Source organism: Mesoplodon densirostris, chromosome 11 (genome assembly GCF_025265405.1).
Source record: "Mesoplodon densirostris isolate mMesDen1 chromosome 11, mMesDen1 primary haplotype, whole genome shotgun sequence".
Classification (NCBI taxonomy): Eukaryota; Metazoa; Chordata; class Mammalia; order Artiodactyla; family Ziphiidae; genus Mesoplodon; species Mesoplodon densirostris.
In genome coordinates, this window is record NC_082671.1 from 11,230,523 (window position 1) to 11,247,599 (window position 17,077).

General features: G+C 43.1%; 1 protein-coding gene across 6 annotated transcripts in view; it reads right to left on the reverse strand.

The window, feature by feature from the left end:
• The window catches only part of DUSP16 (dual specificity phosphatase 16), an 86,040-nt gene that overhangs the window by 11,377 nt on the left and 57,586 nt on the right, over positions 1–17,077 (reverse strand). For all 6 annotated transcript variants that reach the window (XM_060112873.1, XM_060112875.1, XM_060112874.1 and 3 more), the window contains 2 exons: positions 16,732–16,895; positions 1,316–1,475 (listed from right to left, as the gene is read on the reverse strand). In XM_060112873.1, the coding sequence (XP_059968856.1) occupies positions 1,316–1,475; positions 16,732–16,895 (324 nt within the window). The remainder of the gene's footprint in view (positions 1–1,315; positions 1,476–16,731; positions 16,896–17,077) is intronic.

Sequence of the window (17,077 nt, forward strand, 5' to 3'; positions counted from 1 at the left end):
TCTTTTAAAGAGGCAAACATTGAACGAGATGCTGAATATCTCCTAGAAGTAGAATGGGGGGAAGGATTAATTGGGGGACTTTTGTTTGTGATTATTTTAATGTGAATTATCAAGCCATTTATCTTCAGGTGTTTCACAGAATGCGTGCCAATTAAAGAGGAGACGACTTGGCAATCCGAAATCTTGAAAAAAGGAGATCTGTTTCAGAATTACCCGAAGTTCCAAAAGCACTGTCTAGAAAATTCCTCTCGCAGATGAAAGGATCTAGTGAGGGGCTTAATTTACATAGTTTCACTGTTTAAAAGGAACTAGTTCTTTTTTTTAAAACTTTCAGTAAGCAATTCAGAGTATTTAATTATGGATGAGGGTGCTCAAACTTGTGTGACTAGGGGGAAAACTAACGAAAACTCTTCACACGGACATCAAGAGTCACACCTTGTTATGCTGCTCAAGAGCAAAGAACACGTCTCCTCGGTTTAGCCACTTTCCCCCAAAACCACATTTCAAATACACATCTTCGATTTCCTACCAGCAGATCTGATCCCGAGGCACCAAAATGTCACAACAGCGCCAGAAGCTGGGAGTCAGGGAGGCTCCAGGGCTGATGGGCCCAGTGAGCAAAACAAAGTACAGTATGGACCAGACCCTGTCACAGACAACGCCAAGGAATGACCACACAAGTATCAGAGTGAGTGAGTGAGTGAGTGAGTGAGTGAGTGAGTGAGTGAGTGAGAGAGAGAGAGAGAGAGAGAGAGAGTGAGAGTGAGAGAGAGAGAGAGAGAGTGTGTTGGAATTTCATTAGATCCAATACTACTTGAAATTACTGGCACACGGACTGAAGCTTAGGAATCTTGTGACATAAAGACTTTAAATGTAATGGGATTTGTTTTCACAGGATTTGACTTTTCTCTGGGGAAAACACAGCAGGAAGGCAGAAACAGTTTAAGGAACGACACCACAGTTTCCAAACGTCTTTTATAGGATTTGACGAAGTGGGTAAAAAGTTTAATCCCAAAAGTTTAACCGATTTTCAAACACTTGCCAATACATAATCACAGATCCCGTTAGGCTTAACCCTGGTAGTGTTAAAGTTAGCTAGGATGTCACAAGGCTAGTCCTTAGGGATGGCATGGCACACACACATCACCCTGGCCACTAAATGAGATAAGGAGCATCATGTGTTTTCAAACTTTTGAACTGTATGAAATAGGTTCCTTTTCTCTAATGAAAAAAAAAGGGGAGGAGGGGAGGGAGGGATATACCTCTACATGAGCCTATAACCCAAAGGGCTTGTAATACTACTTGAGCTACTTACCAATGAAATCTACTGACTTGTCCAACCACGGCAAAATTTTCTCACAAAAGCTATCATTCACAGGCACTCGCAGGAAATGAGATTCAGGGATAAAGTCAGGCTTGGGACAGGTGTTGCTGGCATTTAACACATAACCAATCCCATTCTGTTGCATCAGCTCCTAGGGAGGGAAAGAGCAATTAAAGTAACTAATAACATCCCAGCATGATCATTTTTAAAGAGAAAAGTTTAGCATAATGATTAAAATGACTAGTTTCCTTGAAACAATCAGACTACATTCAATCAGTGAAATCCAATAAACCTAGCACAATGACATGTAAAGACTTAAGTTTATTTTTTTTTTATTTATTTTTTTTTTTTGCTGTACGCGGGCCTCTCACTGCTGTGGCCTCTCCCGCCGCGGAGCACAGGCTCCGGACACACAGGCTCCGCGGCCATGGCTCGCGGGCCCAGCCGCTCCGCGGCATGTGGGATCTTCCGGGATCGGGGCACGAACCCGTGTCCCCTGCATCGGCAGGCGGACTCTCAACCACTGCGCCACCAGGGAAGCCCAAGACTTAAGTTTAAAGCAGAATCTAAAACTGAAGTATAATTTACAATGTTGTGTTAGTTTCAAATGTATGACAAAGTGATTCAGTTTCAGTTATATATTTAGATTCTTTTCCATTATAGGTTATTATAAGATACTGAGTATAGTTCCCTGTGCTATACAGTATGTCCTTGTTGTTTATCTATTTTACATATAGTAGTATGTATATGTTAATCCCAAATTCCTAACTTATCCCTCCCTACCACCTTTCCCCTTTGGTAACCGTAAGTTTGTTTTCTATGCCTGTGAGTCTATTTCTGTTTTGTAAATAAGTTCATTTGTATCCTTTTTTCTTTTTAGATTCCACATATAAGTGATATCATATTTGTCTTTCTCTGACTCACTTAATATGATAATCTCTAGGTCCAACTGTGTTGCTGCAAATGGCATTATTTCATTCCTTTTTATGGCTAAATAGTATTCCATTATATTATATATTATATTACGTTATATCATACTATACTATATACACCACATCTTCTTTAACCATTCATCTGCTGATGGGCATTTAGGTTGCTTCCACGTTTTGGTTATTGTAAATAGTGCTTCAATGAACAGTGGGTTGCATGTATTTTTTCAAATTATGGTTTTCTCCAGATATATGCCCAGGAGTGGGATTGCAGGATCATAAGGTAGCTCTATTTTCAGTTTTGTAAGGAACCACCATACTGTTCTCCATAGTTGCTGTAACAATTTACCTTCCCACCAACAGTGTAATAGGGTTCCCTTTTCTCCACACTCCCTCCAGCATTTATTATTTGTAGACTTTATAATGATGACCATTCTGACTAGTGTGAGGTGATACCTCATTGTAGTTTTGATCTACATCTAATGATTAGCAATACTGAACATCTTTCCATATGCCTGTTGGCCATCTTTGTGTCTTCTTTGGAGAAACGTCTGTTTAGGTCTTCTGCCAACTTTTTGATTGGGTTTTTTTTTTATATTAAGCTGATGAGCTGTTTGTATATTTTAGAAATTAATCCCTTGTCAGTAGCATCGTTTGCAAATATTTTCTCCCATTCTGTAGATTGTCTTTTTGTTTTGTTTATGGTTTCCTTTGATGTTCAAAAGCTTTTAAGTTTAATTAGATCCCATTTATTTATTTTTGTTTTTATTTCCATTACTCTAGGAGACAGCCCAAAAAAGATCTTGCTGCGATTTATGTCAGAGTGTTCTGCCTATGTTTTCCTCTAGGAGTTTTATGGTTTCCAGTCCTACATTTAGGTCTTTAATCCATTTGAGTTTATTTTTGTATATGGTGTTAGAGAATGTTCTAATTTCATATTTTTACATGCAGCTGTCCAGTATTCCCAGCACCATTTATTGAAGAGACTTTTTCTCCATTGTATATTCTTGCCTCCTTTGTCATAGATTGACCATAAGTGTGCGGGTTTATCTCTGCGCTTTCTATCCTGTTCTGTTGATCCGTGTGTCTGTTTTTGTTCCCAGTACCTTACTGTTTTGATCACTGTAGATTTGTAGTATAGTCTGAAGTCAGGGATCCTGATTCCTCCGGCTCCATTCTTCCTTCTCAAGATTGTCTTGGCTATTCGGGGTCTTTGTGTTTCCATACATACAAATTAAAAAAATTTTTTGTTCTAGTTCTGTGAAAAATGCCATTGATGATTTGATAGGAATTGCACTGAATGTGTAGATTGCCTTGGGTAGTATGGTCTTTTAACAATACTGATTCGTCCAGTCCAAGAACATGGTATATCTTTCCATCATGTTGTGTTCAATTTCTTTCGCCAGTGTCTTACAGTTTTCAGGGTACAGGTCTTTTGCCTTCTTAGGTAGGTTTATTCCTAGGTATTTTATTCGTTTTGATGTGATGGTAAATGGGACTGTTTCCTTAATTTCTCTTTCTGATATTTCATTAGTGTATAGAAATGCAACATATTTCTGTATATTAATTTCATATCCAGCAACTTTACTAAATTCATGGATGAGCTCTAGTAGTTTTCTGGTAGTATCTCTAGGATTTTCTATGTATAGTAGCATGTCATCTGCAAACAGTGACAGTTTTACTTCTTTTCCAATTTGGATTCTTTTTATTTCTTTTTCTTCTGATTTCTGTGGCTAGGACTTCCAAAACTATGGTGAATAAAAATGGCAACAGTGGGCATCCTTGTCTTGTTCCTGATCTTAAAGGAAATGCTTTTAGCTTTTCACCATTGAGTATGATCTTAACTGTGGGTTTACTGTATATGGCCTTAATTATGTTGAGGTACGTTCCCTCTATGCCCACTTTCAGAAGAGTTTTTTATTATTATAAATGGATGTTGAATTTTATCAAAAGCTTCTCCTGCATCTACTAAGATAATCATATGATTTTTACTCTTCAATTTGTTAATGTGGTGTATATCACACTGACAGATTTGTGGATATTGAAAAGTCCTTGCATCCCTGGGATAAATCCCACTTGATCATGATGCATGATGCTTTTGATGTATTGCTGGAGTCAGTTTGCTAGTATTTTGTTGAGGATTTTTGCATCTATGTTCATCAGTGATATTGGCCTGTAATTTTTTCTTTTTTTGTGATATCTTTGCCTGGTTTTGGTATCAGGGTGATGGTAGCCTCATAGAATGAGTTCAGAAGTGTTCCTTCCTCTGTAATTTTTTGGAATAGTTTCAGAAGGATAGGGGTTAAGTCTTCTCTAAATGTTTGGTAGAATTCACCTGTGAAGCTATCTGGTCCTGGACTTTTGCTTGTTGGGAGTTTTAAAATCACTGATCCAATTTCAGTACTCCTAATTGGTCTGTTCATATTCTCTGGTTCTTCCTAGTTCAGTCTTGGGAGATTGTATTTGTATCTTTCTAAGAATTTGTCCATTTCTTCTAGGTTGTCTACTTTATTGGCATATAGTTGCTCACAGTAGTCTCCTATGATCCTTTGTATTTCTGTGGTGTAGGCTGTAACTTCCTTGTCACTTCTGATTTTACTGATTTGGGCCCTCTCCCTTTTTCCTTGATGAGTCTGGCTAAACGTTTATCAATATTGCTTATCTTTTCAAAGAACCAGCTTTTAGTTTCATTGATCTTTTCTATTGTTTATTTAGTCTCTATTTCATTTATTTCTGCTCTGATTACTTTCCTTCTACTAATTTTGGGTTTTGTTTGTTCTTCTTTCTCTAGTTGCTTTAGGCATAAGGTTTTAGGTTGTTTGAGATTTTTCTTGTTTCCTGAGGTAAATTTGTATCACCATAAACTTCCCTCTTAGAACTGCTTTTGTTGCATTCTGTAGGTTTTGGATAGTCGTGTTTTCATTTTCATTTGTCTCAAGGTATTTTCTGATTTCCTCTTTGATTTCTTCAGTTATCCACTGGTTGTTCAGTAGCATATTGTTTAGCCTCCATGTGTTTGTGTTTTTTGCAGTTTTCTTCCTGTAGTTGATTTCTAGCCTCATAGTGTTGTGGTCAGAAAAGATGCCTGATATGATTTGCTTTCTTAAATTTATTGAGGCTTTAAAGCAGAATTTTTTTAAGGGCAAAATAGGCTGTTTAAAAGATCACACATCACTAATATAGTCAACTCTCTATTATCTTCATTACTAGAGAGAGAAGTGAAACAAAGAACAGAAAATAAAACCACGACAGTTTACTATGACTTGCCCCTCCTTGGCAACTATGTAAATTTATTATGACCATGTTAGATGTAATCCCCAAAATGCATGAATAAGTGCACTGATTTACAAGATTTGGGAGTATGCTAGAATACTTTTGTTTGTTTGTTTTGTTTATTTTGTGCTATGATTTCAGAATATATGCACACACAATGAGAACATTTTCTTCCCAAACTGAACATGCTGGTTGTTCTCTAAGATACAGTCCTAGGCCATCTTCTGGCTGTAAATACTCTCTCTGAAGGCTGACTCTGTTTCCGTAGTTGGTTTTTTTTTTTTGTGGTACGCGGGCCTCTCACTGTTGTGGCCTCTCCCGTTGCGGAGCACAGGCTCTGGACGCGCAGGCTCAGCGGCCATGGCTCACGGGCCCAGCCGCTCCACGACATGTGGGATCTTCCCGGACCGGGGCACGAACCCGTGTCCCCTGCATCAGCAGGCAGACTCTCAACAACTGCGCCACCAGGTAAGGCCCCTCCGTAGTTTTAATTATCACCTCTACATGCTGATGACTCTTAAATAAATACACACACACACACACACACACAGACCCTCTTTAATTTTTGACACGTTATTTCCAGCTGCTTCCTGGATATCTCTATTTGGATGTTCCTCAGGACCTTCAAACTCAAAATGTCAGAAACACAGTACATTCTCTTTCTCCCTTCTCTGCCTCAAGTTCTGGTTTCCTCTCTGTAATCCAAAACCGGTTTTTGGTAATAACATCCACCCAGACACTTGAGCTAGAAAATGGGATCATTTCATCCCGTTTCTCTTCCTCACCACCCCCATCCTAATGTTGCCAAACCCTCCTGGTATCACCCCTCCCGTCCACCCTTTCTCTCTATTCCTAGTCGCTGCTCAGTGGTAAGCCCTCACCATGGTAGCACAAAAGCCAACAGGGAGCTCTTGAAGTTTGTGGTGTTTTCCTCTCCAAACAACAACTAGAGTAATCTTTCTTGTAATTAAACACGCGCTACGTGCTTTATCCACACTTAGTTTCGTCATGTCTCACCGCCTGCTCCTGTCCCGTACAATCTCCAAATCCCCATCACACGTGCGTCCGCCTTGCCCGACGTTGCTCACACCGTTTCTGAGCTCAGCAGGCCCTCTTCCTCTTCCTGATGACTCTTCCACTTTTCTGCTTTGTTTAAGTTAACCTTACTATGTACCCCGCCTACTGGTGTATAATTAACCATTCTGTTCTCTGCCCGTCCAAAGGACTTTGGACGTGCTATTAGTAACGCACCGAGCACACCGTGTTACCATGAGCAGATTCACTCTTGTCTCCTATTAAGCAGTGAAGTAGTGAGGTCTTGGCCTGATGCTTGCTTGTTTTCCTCCCTTCAGCACCAGGTACACAGCTGCACTCAGTACGTGTCTGTTCGGCTAACATCCCGTCCACCATTTTCCAGGCGAGCCTATACAACCCACTTCATTTAGTCACCCATTGCTGCCTCTCAGGAAACGTTCTTGGCCTGAAATCATTCTCTTCTAAGCAGCTCTGGTCACGTCTTCCTTTTCTTGGAATGCTACCTCCTCTACAAATCTGTTCCAACTCCAACTCCCCGAAGGACAGTTGGTCATTTTCTCCCTACTTTAGCCTCCTGCCAACTCGCTCATCCCTTCATTTACCACATTCAGCGCAATAAATATATTGTTTTACAGAAAAGGTAGACAGAGTAAATCCAGACCAGGTGTGCAGCCCTCTCAGCTGTCAGAGGACAGAGTCAAGAAACAGCTTCTGGAGCTTGGCGAGCTTCTTAGAGTGACTGACCCTCGCCTTCCCAAGGTCTCGCGGGCTCCCGTCAGATCTCAGTGGTGTTTACGACTTTTAAACGTCTTGTACACGAGCGAAGGTCACACTGTCTTCTGCCACTGTCTGATCACCACAGTGTTTCCCACGCAAGAACGGCAGCGTTACTGGAGATAAAAGTCTTTCAGGCCTTTCTCGTGAACGCTCCTTAAAGAAAGGCACCTTTTTACATTTCCATCTCCCTTCCATCAACAGTGTGACAAAGATGTATTAAATTAAATAATAAAGACATAGGAGTTTCTGAGGAGAGAGGCGGACGCGGGCAGCGTTACCTACTCTACACAAAAGACCACAGGCAAGGGCTTCCCTGGTGGCGCAGTGGTTGAGAGTCCGCCTGCCAATGCGGGGGACACGGGTTCGTGCCCCGGTCCGGGAAGATCCCACATGCCGCGGAGCGGCTGGGCCCGTGAGCCATGGCCGATGAGCCTGCACGTCCGGAGCCTGTGCTCCGCAACGGGAGAGGCCACAACAGTGAGAGGCCCGCGTACCGCAAAAAAAAAAAAAAAAGACCACAGGCAGTGCTCAAAAAGGACAACACTAACGTGAGACAAGTCAGTGGTGAGCCTCAAACGTGACCTCCCCACACGAAGTCTAGAACAATGTACACTTCTGACAATTAGCCTAATAGTCTACCTTCTGTAGAAATGACCACTTAAACCTAAATTCAATAAAAAATGTGTTGGGCACCTTTGCAACAGGTGCTATGTTATATTAACAATATACTACTGTGGCACCTGGTACACATTAATAAACATCTAACATTTACTGAGTGCCTCCTATGTACCTGGTACCGCGCTAAGCATTTAAATGGACTGTCTCATTTAATCCTCACAGCCACCCTCTGAGATGGATACTATTATTCTTCTCATTTTTAAAATGAGGAAACTGAGGCTTAGAGAGTTCATGTAATGTTTCCAAAGTTATACAGCTAACGAGTGGTCCAGGGTAGAAATCCAAACCCAAGCATATTCATCTCCAGAATCTGTCCTCTTAACTGCCATTCTCTACTGAAGTTCCTTTTAAAGCAAATTAGATGGAGCACTAAAGTAACTAGCCTACGTACAGACTTTCTTTTTAACCAAATGAAGTAACAGAATATAAAGTTGTAATTGCATCCTTTTTCACCCTTTTTAACTGTAACCAGTTAGGAAATAAAGGAGCACCCCTCTGGGCGTGGACTTCTCTGAGGAGACTCTGGGAGCAACTCAGGACACTTGATGGCTGTTGGAGGAGACGAATCAGTCCTATTTTACCTCTTTTTCCCCTGACTGTCACCACAGTTGCAGCCACGGGCATCACAGCGTGGCCCTGCTGCCGTGCTCACAGTGGCACCTGCTGCTCCCGGCTGAGGCCTGGCTGCCCACGTGCACGTCCCCCAGCCTCAGGCCACTGCTGCCATGTGCCCAGTGGTCATGGCCCGACGGAAAGGAAACACGAAACGGGCAGTTCTGACCCCATGTAAGAAGCATCAGTCATCCAAGCCTACAACGCTGTTTATGTCTCAACAATATTCTCCACATATAAAACGGTGTGCCACGAAAAGATGCACTTAAGTGGTAGCTTTAATTTAGATCACTGATGTAAGGGGGGAGGGGACATTAATATGTTGAAATGGAGTGATAATAAAATAAGTTAACCACAAAATGAAATGAGAAAAAAATGGTAGTTATACATCAGTGGAAAAATGAGTTAAAAGAGGAAACCATTAAAAATGTTACATATATACGTAAAAGATTTTAACTCAAAACAAATAAACGTACATTAATTCACTAATTTCTTGGTGTTTTTTTTAAAATAGGTTAGCTGATTGGAGTTCTTAAGAAAATCACAACCAAATGCATCTACCACTTACACTTTCTGTTCTTTAAAGAGCAAGAACTAGTAAAGCAATAAATCAGTACAGAATCTTCTAGATTATGACTGTCCCCTAAATATTCGACAGCTGCCTTCCCCCACCTAGTAAGACAGAAAAAACATAGAGCAATCTGTCTTTCCTGAATCTTTTTTTAAAAATATTTATTTATTTATTTGGTTGCACTGGGTCTTAGTTGCGGCAGGCGGGCTCCTTAGTTGCAGCTTGTGGGCTCCTTAATCGTGGCTCGCTGGGTCCACAGTTGAGGCACATGGGCTCCTTAGTTGTGGCAGCATGCATGCGGGATCTAGTTCCCCAAACCCTGGCCCCCTGCACTGGGAGTGCGGGGTCCCAACCACTGCGCCACCAGGGAAGTCCCTTTCCTGAATCTTTTGAAAACATTTAGCTTAGGTCATAGAAAAACAACTCTCTTTCCTCATTCATATTTCATCCGTGTATGCAATATTTTAACTAACGTACATCGTTATAACAACAAGTACATTGGCCTAAACAGGTCCGAGAACAAACACAATTGCGTCCTGGTGAGCAAACTGTTCAAATGGGGTTAGTAGCCCTGCGACAGCCCAGAGCCCACTGCTGCCAGGAGACAGGCATCCACCTGCCAAGGGCGGCAGAGCAGAGGGGTGGGCGGGGGCTGCAGTCAGCAGAGGCGTCACGTGACTGTCACGTGACTGTTCTGGTCCCTTCTCTCCTGACGGTGTTTATGGCCGGGCACATAAGTGGCCGAGAGGGCATCTTATGTCAATGTTCCTGACAGCAAGAGCTGGGATGGAACTACAAGTATGCAGAATGGGTTTGTTTTACAGAATCATGACTGCTTTTACTCAGAGATGGCGGTCTGTGACTTCCTACCACATTTTAAGGAATTTACGTAATTCATTCAGCGTTGTTTCAGTGTGTTGTGTAAAGCGTACACAACTCAATATTACTCTGTCCTGTCATTAAACACCATAATCCTTAGGCTTCCAGAGAGCATTTGTGCTGTTTAATGTTTGGCTCAACTTTGTGCTCAGTCGGCTAACACGTGCTTCCTACTGATAACATAATCTTTCTTCTCTGGCCTTCAAATATCCTTCCGACACCGTGGCCTCTGGGTTCTCCGAGCACCTCACCTTGAGCACTCCCTCCCGAGGCCCGGGCTGGTCTCTGCCATTACCAGTAACCATAACCTCGCACAACGCGCTGCAGGACGCCACCTCCTTTCTTCCAGCTTACCGTCTTCCACCACCACTCCCCGCGTCCCTCAAATCCCCCAGGACCTCATTCAGCCTCCTCTCTGTCCTTCATCCTCATGACGTCTGTCCTTCCTTCCTGGTCCAGCTTAAATTCTGTGGCCAGTCATTACACAGTTGACCCTTGAACGACTCAGGTTTAAACTGTGCGGGTCCACTTATACATAGATGCTTTTCAACAGTAAACGCTACAGTATTACAGGATCCACAGCTGGTCGAATCTGAGGTTGCAGAGGCCCTGCGGATGGGGAGGGCCGACCATGAACGATAACGAGGATTAACCCCCTCACTGTCCAAGGGTCACCTGGAATCCCTCCCTCGCTTTCACCCTCAGTTACTGTGTCCCTCCGTCACCTCTTCACACTCACTTGGCAAGATCACAGCCCTGGATAAACCCGGCTCGTCACCGAGTCTGCATCTGCACGCAGGCAGCGGAACGTGGCCCGAGAAGAACGCTCAGCAACGCGGCTGCCGGGCCCCCTTCCAGTCACGCTCCTCAGCGGGCGCTCTGTGCCCCTGGTCTTCACCTGGCCTCTAGCCTGGACGCCGTTCCAGCCCTCAGCAGGCACTCTGTGCCCCTGGTCTTCACCTGACCTCTAGCCTGGACGCCGTTCCAGCCCTTCCCCATTCTTTTCAAACTCTCCATGTGTCCTCCCTCACCCTCTCTCTCTGCTCATGGATGATCCACACTGAGAAAACAGAAACAATCCGAAGGAAGTTTTGATAAACTTCTACCACCGCTTCCCCTTCTGCCAGCACACGTGCCTCTAAACCCTCCTTCCTCCTGTGACTGTGGGCGAACTCAGTGTGCAGGACAAGCACACGGGCACCAGTCCCAGAAAACTGGGAGCCCGGCTCAGCACGTGACTGTTCACTACCTGAATGACCTTGGAGGGGCTACCTGACCTCCCGCAGCTTTAGTTTCCTTACCTGTAAAACAGGGCTAATGATCTCTATTTTGTAAAGCTGTTATGAGCATAAAGTGGCGCATAATGTACACGTTTCAATAAATGTTAGTTCCCTTACTTTATCTTACTTTTAAAATAACAGTTGGTGGGAATGTAAACTGGCGCAGCCGCTATGGAGAACAGTGTGGCGGTGCCTCAAAAAACTAAAGATAGAGCTGCCATCTGATCCATCCATTCCACTGCTGGGTATTTATCCGAAGGAAACAAAAACACTATCTCCAAAAGACACGTGCACCCCCTTGTTCACTGTAGCACAATTTACAAAAGTCGAGACATGGAAACAACCTAAGTGCCCACTGATAGATGAATGGATAAAGACGACATGGTATTATGTATACAATGGAATATTATTCAGCCTTAGAAAAGAAGGAAATCTTGCCATTTGTGGCAGCATGGATGAACCTTGAAGGCATTATGCTAAGCGAACTAAGTCAGACAGAGAAGGACAAATACTGTATGATCTCACTTACATGTGGAATCTAAAAAACAAACAGAAACTGAATTCACAGATACAGAGAACAGACTGGTGGCTGCCAGAGGTGGTGGAGGGGAGGGGTAAAGGTGGTCAAAAGGTACAAACTTCCAGTCACAAAACAAGTAAGTCATGGAGATGTAATGTACAGCATGCCAGCTATAGATAATAATAGTGTACTGTATATTTGAAAGTGGCTAAGAGAGAAATCTTAAAAGTTCTCACCATAAGAAAAAAAAGGAGTAGCTATGTATGGTGGTAGATGGTAACTAGATTTATTGTGATCATTTAGCAATATATACAAATATTGAATCTTGGATATAATGTTACTTGAAACGAATATACTTGAAACTAATATGTTATATGTCAATTATATCTCAATTAAAAATATCTTATAAATCACATGGTATATAAATTATATCTCAGTAAAGTTGTTGCCCACCCCCCAGCCTGTAATGTATATCTTTCACTAATTCAAACGGTCCTTTCTCCTAATTGGCCTCAAGTAGGGAAATTACACTGACTGTAGCGGGCTGGGTATAAAAAAGGGTTCAGCTGTAAAGTAGAAAAGATTACCCCCTAAGAAATTAAAAAATAGATTCTGGTTTCAAAACACAATCAAGAAAGTGTTCAAAAGTAATTTTTGTGAGTCAAAAAATAAATCTTAATTTTACTGCTATGATTTGCATTTACCTTTTTTTTTACCTTTAAGTTTCCTTCTCCTAAACCATGAAATAAACTTTGCCCTTAGTTGGACTGATTTCTAAATATGGGCTCTATGCTCTGTTGATACAGACTGTGGAGTAATATATGGAATACAGCTTAATATACAGCCTTAATACAACTGCTCTGTTTGGTCAAGTTGCCCCTGTTCATTTAGGCTGAGGACAGAGGCCCCATTAAATCCCACGGGCTCTGCAAATCGAGATAAAGGAGTTGTAATGTTTCTTTCTGAAGTCAGTGTGATGAGTGAGTTTGCATTTGCCGCTCCCTTTGCCTTCAGAATTGACCTACTTCCTCCAGCCAGCCTTCCTCGGCCAGCCACGCCCTATGTACCCACCACTCACCCTAGACCCTTGTACGCCCTACCCGGTGGTGACAGTAAGTGTCCCTATAAACCAGGAACTGCTCTTGGTGCCTGGCATAAGGCCACGTCACTGGAGCCTCACAAGAACCCTAGGAGGCAGGAATCATTTCAGTTTTCAGGTGAAGAAGCAGATTCGGGCCCGAGGCTCGACTGCTCTGGCTGGTGAGGCGAAGACCTGGGACGCGAATCCTCCCAGTCCGGAGCCGGCTCTCGCTCCTGCCTGAGTCACCTTGTTTGCGAATTACCGTCTCAGGAACAGGTCTTGTCTAACCCACCTGCACTCTGTATGGCTTCCTACACACAGTGGACCCTGAATAAATACTTTTACTGATCATTTTGACGACATGAGCCTTTGTCTTCCTGGATCACAGAGAAACCTGAAAGCAGTATTTGGCTAGACGGTGCCCAGGCTACAGCCTAACTCTCGTACGAAAACACCAGAGAAAGTGGCCGTAGTCCTGGTTACGGGCAGAAGGGCGAGGCAGCCCAGGAGAGCCAACTGTGCGCGTGAAAAGGCTGAAGTAAGAAGCTACCCCCGAAAGGCTGACTGCACCCTGCTTAAAATGGGGAGAGAGGGGGCACAGCAGCTTTAGTGAAGAAGCCGAAGAGGTCCTGGCTCAGGAACTAGTTGCAGTAGGGAATTCCATCATACATCCTGTGTGTAAGTGGGAAACAAAAGTCCATTTGAAATTTTAACTGGTAAAGGAGAAAAAAACATCAGGAACTTTTGTCTTTCCCATTATAACTAGAGATTCTGGTTCAAGTCCCACTCAGCCAGATGTGAACTGGGCACCAGCAAACCGCTTTAGTGTAACAGCTGTACAACTCCAGTACAAAGACCAGAGGAGGACAGATTGTGGGAAACCAAGTACAGATGTGAGGGGAAAGGAAGTGTGTTCTTTTTGCTACCGGTGCCTTCTTACAGTCTTTTACAGAAGAGCCATGTCTTTGAGACCTAAGCAAAAACAATCACATGCTGAGAGTATTGACCTGCACCATCTGATTTGTGGAAGCACAGGAACACGTGGCACGTCCACAGTGAGAGGTGCAGAGTCCATAAGATACACACCAGACTTCAAAGACCTAGTACCAAAAACTGTAAAGTGCCAATAATTTTTTATATCGATTGCATGCTGAAATGATAATATTCTAGACATATGGTGATGAATGTTATTAAAATTAATTTCACTTGGGTTTTTCTTAACTTTTTAAATAAGGCTATCAGAACATTCTAGATTATATATGTGGCTTGCATTATGCTTCTGTGGGATGGTGCTGGTACAGAACATGCTGTAGAAAAAGCAGGAGGAAACAAATGTCAGCTGTGATTCAACAGACTGTTTAGATCTGTCAGTCCTTCATGACAGCCTGTTACAGAGACTTCAATTTCCAGACGATGAGGATTTCGGGTGTTCTACAAACACAGGACTTAGAGCCAGAGTAGTTTGGGTTTGAAGATGTCTCTGTCACTCAATAGCTTTGAGGTCAATGACTTTCTAGCCACAAAATCTTGGGTAAGTAAGTGACATAGCTCAGAGCCAACCTACCTCCAAATCCTATTATAAGGGTTAAATGCAGTAACATAGAGAGCCTAGCATTTTAAATGATAAACACTATTATCCTCCTCAGAAATTTTCCGTGACATGCTTTTAACATATTTTAGTGGCACTTTATTACAAATAAATAAATAAATAAATAAATGGGTGGTCTTGTGGTGGATGTTCTTAGAAACTTCTAATTTTGACAAAAAAGGAACATACTATTAGGGGAGATTATAAAATCTTCATCTCTGGAGATCTTCCAGAAGAAGAGAGCACATTATTTCTCCTGGAAAGTTTGAACCAGAGAGTGGAGCAGGGAGATGAGTTTATGCGGTTTTCGAAAGAGAGGCGCATCCAGTTCTAAAACCCAACAGCGGGGTGATGTTGTGGAATTTATTTAACATGTCTGGAATTACGATTTCCTCATTATTGAATGAAGGAGGCTGACTAAATGATCTGTAAGATCCCCTCCAGCACTAGGACTCTTCTCAACAGTGAATCTAGAGGCTACATACGTAGAAATTTCTACTCACCACTTTGAAAGCACTCTTCTCACCACTCCCTAGTCTGCACGTTGGTAGCTCCTAAAGCAGCTTTCTCTGTCTTCCCCAATGACTCCTTGCTCAAGCTGTTTCCCCATGAGCTTGCATAAACCCATTCTCCCCCTACAACCATTTCCTTTCAAGGCATCTATGTGCCCATCCTGTTTAGCACACAGACATGTAGAAGCCAATTAAAAACAAAACTATCAGCCCCCGGCACACCTCAACTTCAGGTTCCAGTTTAAACTGCTCTCACCCTGCAGGCCTCACTTAGCTGTTAACTGACGCATTTGTTAAACCTGGAAAAGGTATGCAGCAAAATCAAGGTACCACTGCATTGAATGTCAGAAGTAACAACAAAAAGGACCTGTAACATAACTGCTTGTAAAATCACCTGCCAGCTGACTGGTTAAGTTTTACTGGGGGTAATTCTGAACAGGATCCTTAACTAGGAATTTTATTTCATTTTGTTTTATTCACTGATCTAAGTTATTAAATAAAGCATCTCCAGGTTTGCCCCAGGGATGCATGTGACTTTAGGAAATTAATTTTGCTTTCTGTGACACAGTTTGCTTATCTCTCAAAGAAAACTAATAAAAATCACGTGCTCAAAGACATCGTGACCCCCACCAGAAAGGCTCAGTGCAAGCTTAAGCTATCAAATTTCAAATACCTCACAGAACGAGCAGACATGTTAGCAAAAACGTCCAGGCAAAATTCTGAAGAGGCAGGAGTTTTGAGAACAAAAAAGAAAAAAAGAGCAAAAAGAATGCCTCCTTGCTGCCCAATGGGAGGGTGTTTTTGCTTTCCACGTGCTAAAATAAAGCAAGCCCACCTGGAAGCTTATTTTTACGGTCAGCCCAATTCTTTCAGCTACTCAAGCAGAAATACCCAAAAAGCAGCACTTGTAAATCACCAGCAGTTGAATTAAGATCTTTGAATGCTTTTTCAATTAGAGGTGATGTAAATAAGAGGTTTTAGAGACAAATCACTTTCCAGGCAGTTAGAGCACTGTCTTCTAGCACCACTGGTTAAGAGCAAATAAGCAGTGGAGACAGATGGATCTTAGTTCTACTGCTGTTATGTGTGTACCGTTATATATAATGGCCTCAATCAACCAATACGGCTCCTCTGTTGGGTACACCTTGTTCAGAATGGCTCACATCCTTTTCATCCAGTATTTATGGTCCTCCCTCTTCTTTCTCAACCAAACTGCTCCAAGGGGCCTCAGGCAGGGCGCCTGCAGCACATCTTCTTAGCGCTGGTCCTCCCCATCCTTTTACCCGCCTCCCCGCCCCTCTAGCCAGGAGTCATCATGAGATCTGCCTCAATCCAAGCCAACCTCAGTCCCTTTCTAGTTGCTGCAGTAAATAAATACATTTCTATATGCGAAATAATCTAGGCGGCATTAGCCTTCCTGGGTGTGCACAACCACAGGTCTCTTGGACCTGCAAGAACAGCACACTTGACAACAGCTTAGCCTTCCTACAGCGATCAGAACGTCACAGCAGACGGCACTGGGGAGGATCGTACGGCCGCTGGGCTGCTCACAGGGGAGCTGCACTAAGAACACGGGGTGCGTGTGTCTGAGAGGACAGCCCACCGGCAACCCAGTGCTTCTCCAGCTGCTGTCAAGAAACCCTGCAATGAAGGATATTTTCAAAGCACCCACCTTGTTGAGGACATCTCGCTGGCAGCCAAGATAGAGATTGGGCAGAATTCGGGTTGGCCCAATGTTGGCAACAGGTAAGCAAGGCTGAGAAATGCAGGTGGGGACTAGGGTGGATTTTCCTTCACAGAGGCCAGGGAAACAGCGGGAGAACTCGGCAAACCCACCTAAGGACAGACAGGGTACAGTTACGCCGTGCATAAAGATGAAAACCAGCCGTCTGCTAACTACTCAAATACAGTTGTCTGAAAAGAACAATCAGACCCCACAGATGGAAGTGTATCCCCGTCCACAGCTGCTCGGTCTGGGGTACAATCCAGCACCAGCCCTGGCTTTGCAAGCCCACGAT